At 48.1% G+C, this 13,382-nt stretch overlaps 1 protein-coding gene across 1 annotated transcript in view; it reads right to left on the bottom strand.

Annotated features, from left to right (window-relative positions):
* The window catches only part of ADCY9 (adenylate cyclase 9), a 28,971-nt gene that overhangs the window by 5,816 nt on the left and 9,773 nt on the right, over positions 1-13,382 (bottom strand). Inside the window, exons 3-9 of the mRNA XM_056866250.1 lie at positions 11,413-11,517; positions 8,879-9,096; positions 6,642-6,744; positions 5,209-5,417; positions 4,091-4,250; positions 2,561-2,709; positions 1,538-1,576 (exon numbers count right to left, since the gene is read on the bottom strand). Coding sequence (XP_056722228.1) covers positions 1,538-1,576; positions 2,561-2,709; positions 4,091-4,250; positions 5,209-5,417; positions 6,642-6,744; positions 8,879-9,096; positions 11,413-11,517 — 983 coding nt within the window. The remainder of the gene's footprint in view (positions 1-1,537; positions 1,577-2,560; positions 2,710-4,090; positions 4,251-5,208; positions 5,418-6,641; positions 6,745-8,878; positions 9,097-11,412; positions 11,518-13,382) is intronic.

Here is a 13,382-nt window from a genome sequence, read left to right as displayed (position 1 = left end):
CTGAGCTAAAAATGGAAGTTTATGGGGCAAAGTTGAACACATGAACACGCCTTATACAGAATCAGACCCTTGGTCCATCAAAGTCAGTATTGTCTACGCAGACCGGCAGCAGCTCTCTCCAGGGTCTCAGGCAGAGGACTTTCACATCACCTACTTGCCTGGTCCCTTTAACTGGAGATGCCGGGGATTGAACCTGGGACCTTCTGCATGCCAAGCAGATCCTCTACCACTGAGCCACAGCCCCTCTCCAAAGTTATACAAGTTCTGAACTCAAGCATTTTATTTGGCCCCCAAACAGAAGTCACCAGGAGACCAAATTCGGGTAAGGCAATGGAACCAAGGAATTAAGCATTTATGGTCCTGCCCGCATGCCGTTTTCCCAGTCAGAAAATGCTCCCTCCCACTGCATCATGTCTCAGTTGGTGGGCGGGGAGGGGGGGATGGACAGGCATAACACAAGAAAGGGGGAAGTCTTGATCAAAGAAATGGCAGGGAGGTTTTTTCCCCATGTATGGATGCATATTTTGTATTGTTCTTATTGCGTTATTTTAAACTGTGTCACCTGCCCTTGAGCCTCAGCAAGAAAGGTGGACTATCAGTGATTGCAAATAAATAAGTTCTCGATTGTGGCTCCTGCCTAAGGAGGTCAGAAAAGCTCCTGCTCCCCTGGCCTTCTGCAAACTATACAAAACTGAACGAGTCAAGAGGGCTTTTCTGCGCAGGCTGCACTGCACAAAAGGGTTTTACAACCTTACTTGGATAAATGATTGAGACAGTGGTCTATACTAATGTGTATAGCTTATTGTAAGCAAGACCTTATTATGCAATTTTCATACCACTTAGTGTGTCGTGTTAATACTTATGCTATGTTTTAGTTCTTTCTTTCCAGGCTTCTAAAATCCAACTGCATTGGTTACTAAATGCCCCATTTTGTTGACTGTACTGACTATGTGTAAACTACCTTGTGCTCCTGTTGAGAATGGTGGACTATGTGCAAGCACCAGGTTATTCCTGATGCATGGGGTGATGTCACATCCCAATGTTGACTAGGCAGACTCTGTTTACGGGGTGGTTTGCCAGTGCCTTCCCCAGTCATCTTTCCCTTTACCCCCAAGCAAGCAGGGTGCTCATTTTAACAACCTCGGAAGGATGAAAGGCTGAGTCAACCTTGAGCCGGCTGCCTGAAACCGACTTCCATCAGGATCGAACTCAGGTCGTGGGCAGAGCTTGGACTGCAGCTTACCATTCTGCGCCACGGGGCTCTTTTAGGCAGATTATAAATAATGTAAATAAAATAAAAATAAATAAAATTAAAAAACTAAAATAAGTGGAGAGACTACAAAGCCAGCACTGGACAACTGGACACCCAAACCATGAACAGCTGTTGAAATGTCCGCTTTCCCTCTGGAGAAAAGGAAGCATTCGATTTTGTGACGGAAACGGAGAATGTTTCCGGTTGGCACAATAAAGGCTCCGGGAACAGACTGCCTGCTGGCAACTGCAAACACCGGAAGCGTCAGCCCAGGTCAGTGCTTACCTGAAGTTCTGTGCTGAATCCGGGTGGGAGATCATGGAGCTGAAACGGAAATGCAAGGGGAGCACATGTGACACAAGGATCATAGAATCGTCGAATTAGAAAGGACCACCAGGGTCAACCACTTGCACAATGCAGGAAATTCACAACTACTTCCCCCACCACACCCCCAGCGACCCATACTCCGTGCCCAGAAGATGGCCAAGATGCCCTCCCTCTCCTGATCTGCCTAAGGTCATAGAATCAGCATTGCTGACAGATGGCCATCTAGTCTCTGCTTAAAAACCTCCAGGGAAGGAGAGCTCACAACCTCCCGAGGAAGCCTGTTCCACTGAGGAGCCGCTCTGACTGTTAGAAAATGCTTCCTAATGTCTAGATGGAAACTCTTTTGATTTAATTTCAACCTGTTGGTTCTGGTCCGACCTTCTGGGGCAACAGAAAACAACTCGGCACCATCCTCTCTATGACAGCCATTCAAGTACTTGAAGATGGTTATCATATCCCCTCTCATCTTCTCCTTTTCAGGCTAAACATATCCAGCTCCTTCAACCTTTCCTCAAAGGACCTGGGTCTCCAGACCTCTCACCATCTTTGTTGCCCTCTCTGGCCATGTTCCAGCTTGTCTACATCCTTCTTAAATTGCAGTGCCCAAAACTGAACACAATACTCTAGGTGAGGTCTGAGCAGAGCAGAGTAAAGCGATACCATCACTTCGCATGATCTGGGCACTACTTTTGTTGATACAGCCCAAGATCACATTTGGGCACCCAGAGCACACAGCCAGGCACTCACGCAGCCCCAACCCTCCCCTCATTCCTGGAAGGAACCTCAAAGTCAGTATCTGCTGGCTAAAGAAGCAGATCTTCTGTCTGATGGACAGAACCAGAGAACCTGCTTGAGAAAAGAACGGCAATGCTCTGTTCCGGGGCTCCATAACTTTGAACCGAGAGCCACTTCCCAACCCCCGAGTGACAGACAGGCCATTCTGCAGCTGGCCAAAGGGCTGAAATATCCTCTGAGGCTCACCTGTCAGGACACAGAGACACATAGAGCAAGAGGAGCAGGACGCCTCCCACAAGAGTGGCCAGAGATGATCTCATCCAAGAGCTGAGCTGGCAGAAGTTACAATACTGGACGATCGTGATTAGGATCGTGGAACACATGAACATCGTGCACTGCAAGAAGCAGAGAGAAACGGCAGGCGGTCAGCATCCAGCACCAGCTTCAGTGAAGGTCCTTCAGACAACTGGACAGGGAGGAGGGGACTTCACTTCAAGCAGAAGAATGACGCAGGAACCCCATGCTGAACCCGGTGCCCATGTGATACGGGCTTCCAGCAGTGGAATCTCATAGTCCGGAGATCCTAAGAAGAACCCCCCACACTTTCACATCTTTAACATTCAGGCAAAGAGAACAGCAAATCTCAGACTCTGGATGACAAATCTCAGACTCTGTTCTTAAGATAAGAACATATGCTTTAACTAGAGCCAGATTTGGGGGGTGGGGCTGCTGAGCCCAAGACCAAGGTCCAGACTCTTCCATCCCAAAGCCTGGTTTGCAAAAGCAAAGTAAGTTCTGTAGTCAACCAGAGGTGGAAAATGTTATGGTCCTTTCCCAAGGACAAGAGTCTAACTGCTTTGAAAGCTTGACTATATAATAAATTAACAGCCTAGGCAGAGACACAATGACCAAACACGATGCGCACCAGGGCATTCACAAAGTATTTATTATCCACCAGCATTCCTCCAGGGATCTTCTAGAGTTGTTTTGATCTTACACCCATTCTGCAAGGTGAGCTGAAAGAAGAGAGCAACTTGCCCAAGAGCTTCCAACCACCTTCCTTGCTAGCCAAGCATGTATTTAAACCTCCAAGGCCCTTAACATTCCTCCAGGGCCCTCAACATTCCAGCCACTGCACTACCTTTCTTTGCCACAGTGACAAAAGAGGCCAGGATGTTCAGGGGGGGAAATCTACTCTGACAGGGCCAAAAGGCAGGATACACGCAGTAATTTATATTTGTGGGTGTGCAGCTACCAGACGATCCAGGGTTTCATAGAATCATAGAGTTGGAAAGGGCCATACAGGCCATCTAGTCCAACCCCCTGCTTAATGCAGGTGCAGTCTAGAGCATCCCTGACAAGTGTTTGTCCAGCCTCTGCTTAAAGACTGCTAGAAAGGGAGAGCTCACCACCACCCTAGGCAGTCCATTCTGCCGTTGAACAACTCTTACAACTCTTCTTGACTGTCCAGCATCTGAGAATGTATAGATACAGTCCTTGTGCAGGAGTTCTAGGACCTCTGCTACAGCCAAGGAACTTCATCTTGATCTGCTGTTCATCACCTCAAGGCGGAGGGCCACGTGTTGCTTGAGCCCCATGCCTGATAGCTTAGAACAAGGAGCCCACCCTCAAGAGACACATGTGGCTTTTCACACCAGCCATTTGCCTGTCCACTTATAGAATACTTGGGGTGGAGGAGGAAGAGGAGGAGGGACAGAAGGGAAGGACACAGAACAAAATGCATCAAGTAATGAGACTCGACACAGCACAACTTACATAGATGTTGTTTTCAAACTCAGAAGTGAAGTGTGAGAAGACTGCAATAGCAGGGAGGGAGATTAAAATGGCACCAATAAAGTGTCGGGGCAGCCAGCCGGCAATCACCTCCAGCAGCCGCTTGGTGCACGCCATGACGTCCTCCAAGAAGAACACCATTCTGGAAAGCACACACACACACACACACGCTCAAAAGCTTTCCCAACAGACTCCGCTTTAAAATATTGTCGAAGGCTTTCACAGTCAGAGTTCATTGGTTCTTGTGTGTTATCCGGGCTGTGTAACCGTGGTCTTGGTATTTTCTTTCCTGACGTTTCGCCAGCAGCTGTGGCAGGCATCTTCAGAGGAGTAACACTGAAGGACAGAGAGACACTGTCCTTCAGTGTTACTCCTCTGAAGATGCCTGCCACAGCTGCTGGCGAAACGTCAGGAAAGAAAATACCAAGACCACGGTTACACAGCCCGGATAATCCACAAGAACCAATAGACTCTGATTTATCTGTGACACTATTAAATACCAAATATACACTCAAGGCTGGAAGGCTCATCCTGGCTAGCTGCTCATTCGTTTCTTCATCATGAAGAGGCCCTGTTTCTTCACACGCCTCCGTAACTGCAGACCGCAATCCTATTTAAACCCAGGGACCACAGACACTTCAGGGAGAAGAGGTGGAGTGTCTGCCTGTCAGGCCCAAACAGGGCAACAGGTGGCTTCAGCCCTTTGCTCTATCCCTTCCTCCTTCCTTATTCTCACATCAGGGATGAGAGTGAGCCAAGCTAACTAGGCCCTAATCTTTAATTATGCCTCAAAACAGGTGTTGCTTGACCTAAACAGGCCCGTTAGAACCAAGTATGCCCAGTACAGTTCTGCACTTCCAAATGTGAGAAGACAGGGGACAGAACCACCTGCTTTCCGGACATCATTACAACGATACGGAAGAGTTGCGGAAGTGGTGCAGATCTCTCTCCATCACTTGGTTAATCATTGCCCAGAGAAGCTGGTTGCTGCCACAGCCGCACAGTTTGTAAACCAAAGGGACAGGGTCTTTCCTCGGTTGATACCTTAGGAGCTTCCTGAGAGCAAAGCAGAGATCTAGACTGGGCTTTGCCTAATTTACCTAATGGAGACGAAGAGGGACAGCATCTCCAACAGGATGGCGATGACAACCACAGCCACCGCTGCCGGAGGGGGAGGGGACGCAGCCATCCCGTGTTTCAAGAAGCAGGTGACGGACAGGATGAGGAAGACGACTGCAGACAGGAACACGTCCAGAAGGGAGCTGAAGGTAGCACTGGCAAAAGTCTTCACCGGCGCATTTCTTATCACCTGTGAGAAGAAGAGCACGAGGCTGGCTTTCAAGGTCTGCAGTCTGCTGGATGCTACGCAGCTTAAAGAAAAGTTTCATGCAGGAACAGGGCACCAATTTCCAGGTTATCTCAAAGGCCACAGAGAGCCATTCCGCAGGGTGAGCAAGAGGACATAGAGCAAAGGATTCCAGTCAAGCCAATTTTGACTGAAGAAAAACCTGTAAGAATTGTCTAGCCTTTGTTACCCCAGAATTCAGAGCGCCTGAGTGTGTGTTCGTTCGTTTTCTCTCTCTCTCTCTCTCTCTCTCTCTCTCTCTCTCTCTCTCCCCCTCTCTGAACTTTTTACTGGATATAACCAGGGATTATTTACGGGTAAAGAGCTAACTGCAAGTGGGGTGAACCTTTGCCCTTTATCCCTTGCATATGCATAGAAGCAGCAGTGAGACTCCTACAACATTTCCATGATGATCTCTTCAGATTCCTCAGGAGCCAGCTACATAACTCAGCATGAAAATCCTGGCAAGACGGCTAAGTGAGACAAACACAACCTTAAACACAAATGCTCTATTCAGCAGCAAGCAACATGATGCGCATCAAAGCATGGCAAGAAGCCCCAACATCTTCTGTTTGTTCTTCAATGATAAGCAGCCTCACAAAGTTGCAACATTTAGCTCAGACTCGTTTTCAAACTCTCTTGCATTCACTCTTTTTAAGTAATTTCTCAAACAGGAGATTAATATCAACCAATATGCCCTACATTGGGAAATATCACACACACAAGGAATAACAGGGTTATGTTTACTTAACCCTTCTCACCTGCCTTTTCCACCCCAAATTCCCCTCCCCCTCTGGTGCTGCTTTTTATGAGGCCTGCTTATAAGAGTCAGTTTTAGAAGGCAGCCATGCTAGTCGGCAGTAGAACAGCTAGAGTCCAGTCCAGGAGCACCTCAGATACCAACAAGATTTTCAGGGTATAAGCTTTCGAGAGCCAAAGCTCCCTTCGTCAGATTAACACTGGAAACCCCGGGGTGGGGGGGGGAGAGCAGGGGGAATAGGAAAGAGGGCATTTTTACGTGGTACGCTCACCAACAGGAAAAGGATCTCTGCCCCTCTCAAAACCAGCCTCCACAACAGCCACATTTATTTAGAAAGCAGCAGCTGTTGCGGGTGTGCTAAGGGGAAGTCTGCCCTTCAGATATAGCCAAAACCAAAAGGTCACACACAAACAAATGCAAATACAAACCTCTTCTTGATAGCTGCTCCTGTATGCCATCTCCAAATCCCGATCCAGGAAGTTCAGGCTCAGTTTGTTAATGGGTGGTTTAAAAAAATAGTCTTTCATCAAGCTAGGAGACAGATGGATAATACGTTTAGCACATTTTTATGCAACCCAGCCTCCAAACAGCTCAGGGGCTGTACACATTCTCCTTTATGCTGTTTTATCCTCACAACAACCCTGGGTGGTAGACTAGGCTGAGTGGGTGTGGCTGGTCTAAGCCAGTCCCCCAGCAATCTTGAAGAGCAGAATGGGGATTAGAAGCCGGGTCATCTAAATTCTAGCTTGACACTCTAACCACTATGCCACGCTAGTTCTTAATAATAAATAATGAACAATTTCTAAAGAACCACTGGCATAAACAATGCTGACAAATCCTACATTTCATTAACTAAGTATTCCAAAGTAGCTGTCTCTGTCCTAAGCACCGTCTGAAAGCCGTGATCAAGTGGATGCACAGAGTGGACAGAATGACGCTGATCCCAGACACAATGGAGAAGGTGCCCAGTTAGAATGACAAAGTTCTGGTGCCAGACAGGTGGTGGACGCTGCACCCTCTGGTCAGACAAAGAACTGAGAGGGCTGTGCTTCCTGAGAAGCAGGCGGGAACTGATGTCCTGAGTACCTTTTCATCTGTACTTAAACCACAGACTCTCTTCTAGATCTGTTTGACCTGACTGCACTAATCCACATTCCTGTAACTTCCAGGCTTGACAACTGCATTAAGTCCAACATGCCAGTGGCACTGTCTATCTGCGTTATGCACATACACAGCTTAATGCGTGCCAGTTATACTGGCTACCAGCTTGCTTCTGGGTTCAACTCAAGGTGCAGTTTTAACCTTTAAGTGTTTTTGCAGCCTCTGACCCACATACCAAAAGGATAACCTCTCCCAATATGTACCCATGCACTGACTGACAATGGAACAGCCAACAGGCCCCACGGGCTCATCAATCCACAAGCTAAAAACGTAGTGGCAAGAAAAGGCCTTTTCAGTAGCTGCCTCTCCCCAGAGAAGTACGGAAAGCTCCATCCCTGGTGGCGTCTTTCCACAAAGGCTACAGCCTGTTTTTAGTTTCGCTTGCATTTCAGGAATCAGCTGTATGGCTGTTCTATAGTGCAATGATTTGTTGTTAAATGGCTGTACAGCACCATGTCACAATTACTTATTAACTGTTTATGTTGCTTATTAGGCATGAACTTCATAGTAAAACTGCTTTGAACACAAGAAGACGCTACAGAAATTTTAAAATAAGATACAAAAATAAATTCACTTCAATCAGCTAGACAGCACAGGGACTTGGTCCAAATTCCAACGATGCATAAAGTGCAACATGTTCTGACAGATTCTTACAGAGTTCAGTTTCATTTGGGGGGGGATGTGATTTTTCTCCTCGGAATATATACACACACGAGGGACCCTCTCAGTCAGACCTGTTGCACAGAACTTTCTCCCTGCCGACTGTGTGGCTCCCGATGCCCTGCAAGTGCTGCTGATCTTCAGTGAAAATCATGAGGTGGTATTTCTAGGCTGCTTCAAGAACCAGTTTATACTCTGTTTCCACTGAGCTAAGACTGCACAGCAAATTTCCTCTTGACACTACTGCGGCAAGAGGGATAAAAATTATCCTCCTCCACAGGCTTTTATTATGGCTACAGATAGGCCTCAAAGGAAGAACCTATTTGGAAGGCATGGGCACACTCAAACACCAGCCGAGGGGACTGATGTGGTGTGGGCAGTTGAATGCACGAAGCCTTAAGCAGCCTTCTCCGTGCAAGCCCCAGCTCCGTTCATTACAGGCGGGCCGTACAAACAAGCATGGAGGGCCTCCACTGAGAAATAATTCAATGCCCTCAAGTCTTTCCAGCACTTCACATACATTCACTTGGTATCTCTTGCAATAACCCTGAAATGAAGCGGGGCTCATGTCGTGACAGCAGAGTGGCCAGCTGAAGCCCACACAGCAAGTCAGCGGAGCAGGTGGGACGCAAGAAAGACTCGCTAGCACTCATGGCTCACAGCCGCTGTGGCACAGAGACCCTCAAGGACACCACCCGAGTTGTGAGGGGACAAAGGCAAGAGAGAACAAGAAAGACAAGCAGAGGACTTGCTGGAGTGCCCCAGCTTCTGTAGGCAGAGCTTTAAAAAACTGACACTGGCCCCTCCTGGCAAAATCCGAGACTGGCGACCAGCTCCTCCTCACCTGTCCTCTTTAATCACATCCACAAAGTGAGCATCTGTCTTCTCTCGGATGTTTTTGAACCTTAAGGGCAGCAGAGCCGATTGGTCCAGGCTTACTCCAGCCCACCTCCCTTTCTCCTGCAGCATCTCATACAGCGACGTCTGGCTGTTGCTCAGCTTCTCTTCTGGCGGAGGACTCAGAAGCCCATTCTGGGCCTTCGGACTGCACCCCGCAGGGCCCTAATTCAGGTCAAGGAAAGAAGGACACACCAGAGAAGTCAGAGGGTTTGCATTACAGTTGTTTGGGTTGGAACCAGACTAAACTGGTTCCCTCCTGTCATTCCTCAGGGCCCTGTTCTCCAGAAGCAGTATTTATGGAGTTCTGTGGGCTGTGGGGGGGAAGGCCAAAGCAGGAAAGTACTGTACCAATGCTGGAAAATTCAGTCTGGCCCAAACCTTCATCCTTAAGTGCATCTCAGTGTGAAAAACTGTGATTTGTACATTTCTGAATGAGAAAGCCAGCGCATTCAACACACCTCAAGCAGCTTCAGGGATGGCTGATTAAACGTCTTGGCTTAAAACAGAACCAGCATATTAAACAGTTACCTTGAGATACTAGACCATTAGATGTATTTACACTATATCAAATTCTTTATGATTACGAACACACTGCCTGCATCTCTCATTTATAACCCAACCCTTCCTCCAGGTAGTTCCTCAAGGGCAGCACAGGCAGAGTTTCACCTTCATGGCCAGAGGATGGGGTCTTTGCCCAAGGTGCCCAGCTTGTGAGGGCCACGAGGGAAGAGGAGCTAGCTCCCAGATGCCCCTAGGCCAAGGCCTCTTCCACACGGGCTCCAGGCACCCTTTCATTAGGAATGCTCCCAGTGAACAATCCCTTAGGACAAATTATACCCTGAAATTAAACAAGCCATCATGATTGACTCAGGCAAGAGCAGCACCGTTGAGGCACTTTAAAAAGAGACTGACTTTTCAGGCTTCATGAAAAAGAATGGTTAAGGGTGGGGGGGAGACCGCCTGCAGCAGAACAGCAGAGGCAAAAACTCCTCTACAATCAATGATTCAATGGAAGGCAAATAAGATACAACAGCAGACCAACTCCCACGGTGGCGCCCACGGTGGCTTGATACAGAATTCTGCTGACCACCTCCACATAATAGTGTTGCCTTATTTATGCTTTAGGAACAGATAAAACAGTTCAGCCTTTTAGTATTTAAAAAGTAAGCGATGATAAAAAGCGAGTGGAAAAAGCGAGGAGCCTGCAGGCACACTTTTTTCTATGTGTCCCACTGTGCTGGAGCTCAGGGTCACCTAATGAACCAGATGTGCAGCAAACTCAGAACCACTCAGAAAGGGACACAACACACACTCGCTTACTGGAGTCCCTTGCTGCAAGATGTAAGGATGGCTCAGATCCTCAGAACTTTCTGACGGTGAGGGCTGTTCGACGGTGGAATGCGCTGCCTCGGAAGGTGGTGGAGTCCCAGTCTTTGGAGGTCTTTAAGCAAAGGCTAGATGGCCATCTGTCGGGAGTGCTTTGATTGTGGGATCCTGCATGGCAGGGGGAGGGTTGGGGTCACTGGGGATGTGGGGGGAGGTAGTTATTAATTTCCTGCATTGTGCAGGGGGTTGGATTAGATGACCCTGGTGGTCCCTTCCAACTCTATGATTCTGATTCTAAAACAGGGATCAGGCAAACCCACGGAGAAGCAGTCTATCGACAGGTATCAGCTATGAAGCCTCAGTGCTCAGAAACAGCATGCCTTGGGGCATCCGTCATCTGCTGGGGGCAACAGCAGAAGAGGTCTTTGCGCATCTCACATTAACACATGAAGCTGCCTTATACTGAATCAGACCCTTGGTCCATCCAAGTCAGTACTGTCTACTCAGACTGGCAGCGGCTCTACAGGGTCTCAAGCAGAGATCTTTCACATCACCTACCTGCCTAGTCCCTTTAACTGGAGATGCCGGGGATTGAACCTGAGACCTTCTGCATGCCAAGCAGATGCTCTACCACTGAGCTACAGTTCCTATTTGACTTCCCAGAGGGATCAGGTTGGCCACAGGATGCCAGACTAACTGGGCCTCTGATCTGACCCAGCAGACCTCTTTGTATGTTCTTGTATACGTATAGAGTTCTTGGAACTAGAATAGCTCCAACTCTCTGAAGTAATTCAGACTTATGCAAATGTAGCCTCTGGAAACATCTATACTACGAATTCTGCTAACAGAGACTGTCGGCCACAGGCTTTGATCCCTAGGGGCACTTTAATGGATAGAACGGTTTTCCACCTGGAGCATGCAACTTTTCCACCTCTCCTGCTGCAGCCAAAAATGCCCCCCATGCTGCAGCAGGACACAGCAGGAGAGAAGGAAAGAATGTTGTGCTCTGCAGGCAGAAATTGTTCAATTCACTGAACTGACTGATTACATCTTCAAACCGATCACCAGTAGAGCGACAACCCGTTTCCGTAGCTTGGACCCGCCATACCAGTTATGCTGAGTAGCCAGGAGAAGAGCATCAGAATCAGATACCTTTGTGGGGTTTTTATGTTCATCCTGACATCCATTTTGGATAGCTCCTTCCTCTGTACTAGCTGCACAGGTAGGTGCCAACGTAACGCTGCATGAAGGGCATGTCTGAAAACCACAAAAAAGAAACATCAAAAATTAATTTTTATCTGCTCTTAAAGGGCCCACTGCTAACATTTTCACAGACACCTCCAAATTGTATACATTTCAGGATTCTGAATGGGCTGGCATCAACAGTGTGTTGTCAACAGTCTGCAGAACACCGTAGGAGTTATTCTTCCTCCTTTAAAACATAATATAACTACAGCAAAGAGGTCTCTGGAAATCCCAGCAGGCAGCACAAGGGCCAATATACTGAATTTCAGCCCAGGTAAGAATGAGATGCTGCTCGAGCACAACCATCTTACCAAGGCATTAAACCAGTGTTATGCAGGGGATCAGCTACACTCCTCCCGGAACACCAGGTTGGCAGCTCAAGGGTGACTGTTAAGACCCCCTGCTGCCACGTTCCTGCTCCTTCTGTGGTGCAGAGAGCTTTTTGCCAACGTTGGCTGGGCCTAGGGCTGCCAGGTACCCCCCAGAAACCAGTGGGAGGTGGAGAACTGACCAGCAGCAAACAGAGGCCTCCATTGCCAGCAATGCAGCAACGTTACTTCCAGGGTGCACCAACAGTGATCTTATCACATTGCCAGTGACATGGGGATGCTCTGATATTTCAGCAAAAACTCTACGGTAGAAGCTGACAACAGAGAACTAGGCCTAAGTCCACTGCTAGTAAGTTCCCCTGCTAGCTGGCTGAACGGTGTCAGGGGAGGAGCTCCAAAGTGGAGGAGCCCACGCTGCCAGTGGGGGTCTGGTAATCCTAGTTGGTTCACCAGTTGTCTTTCTCCTTGTAGTCCAGGGGCTGACATAGAAGTGATGTGAAAAAAATATACCAGAGTTTGGGTTTTTTTACCCCCTGGTGCATGTTTTACAGGTCACATAGTTGGGAAAGTGATTTTGTCCATTCACCATTTGGTCAGCTTTTTAAGACAGCTGTCCCAATACAAAACAGTGGCTAAAAATCTTCCCTTAACTGATTCTGAGGACACTATCTTAGCAAGCAGCTGCAACTCAGCCTCGAAACAAGCAGAGGTTTCAGTGTTTTAACAGGGCAGAAGTGGAATACCTAGCCATCAGAAGTAAAAGCAAAATTTGAAGCTGAAAACCGTGGGAAAGTTACCTGCACACAATTCTGATCAAATTTTGCTGCAACACTGCAGCACCCTCAAGGGGCAGAGGGACAACCATCCCTGCAGCCCGTGGGGTCTTGGGGTTGGAAGCTCAGTCACTCTTGCTTTAAGCCAGTCACTTTACTCAGCAATACAGACCCCCGATGGTGTGGTTCATCTCACCCACCTCAGGGTCACACTGTTACATAAGAGAAGAGCTGCAACACTCCAACCTGCCTCCTAATTCTGCCTCCTCCCACTCCTGCCAGACGCCTCCTCCCGATTCTCCTTCCTTCCTTTTTATAGCCCCAGTGCCAGGCCTTTGCTGTTAGTAGGAGTAAAGGCTCTTGACATGAGTAGGCCAGTTTCTGGCTACACGTCAAGTCCTTGGTTCTCATGCCTGTAAACTCTGTGTACAGTTTCGCTCGTCCTGTTTTCCACAGCTGTGCTCTAATGTTTAGTCTGCCTGTCCTGGGAATAGCTTACTCCCGGGGATGCTTAGCCGTGTTTACCATCCTAGCCTGTAATGCTCTTAAACATGTAACCTGCCTATGTTTCGCCATTACCAGCCTCACCTGCATGTAGGCAGTCAGTCCTTTAATCTGTCTTTTTGCTCCTAATAAAGTATTACTGCTTCAGAACTACCTGCCTGGATGAGTTTGCTTATGGGATACTAGGGAAAGACGCCTGATCCTTACACCCAGCATCACACCTTGAGTTAAGCCCCACTCTCTTCTTCTCCCTTCCCTGCCCTGCCCAGAT

The sequence above is a fragment of the Euleptes europaea genome, chromosome 21 (assembly GCF_029931775.1).
Source record: "Euleptes europaea isolate rEulEur1 chromosome 21, rEulEur1.hap1, whole genome shotgun sequence".
NCBI classification, from domain to species: Eukaryota; Metazoa; Chordata; class Lepidosauria; order Squamata; family Sphaerodactylidae; genus Euleptes; species Euleptes europaea.
Note: the sequence above shows the minus strand (reverse complement) of the source record. Positions and strands in the feature narration are given on the sequence as shown.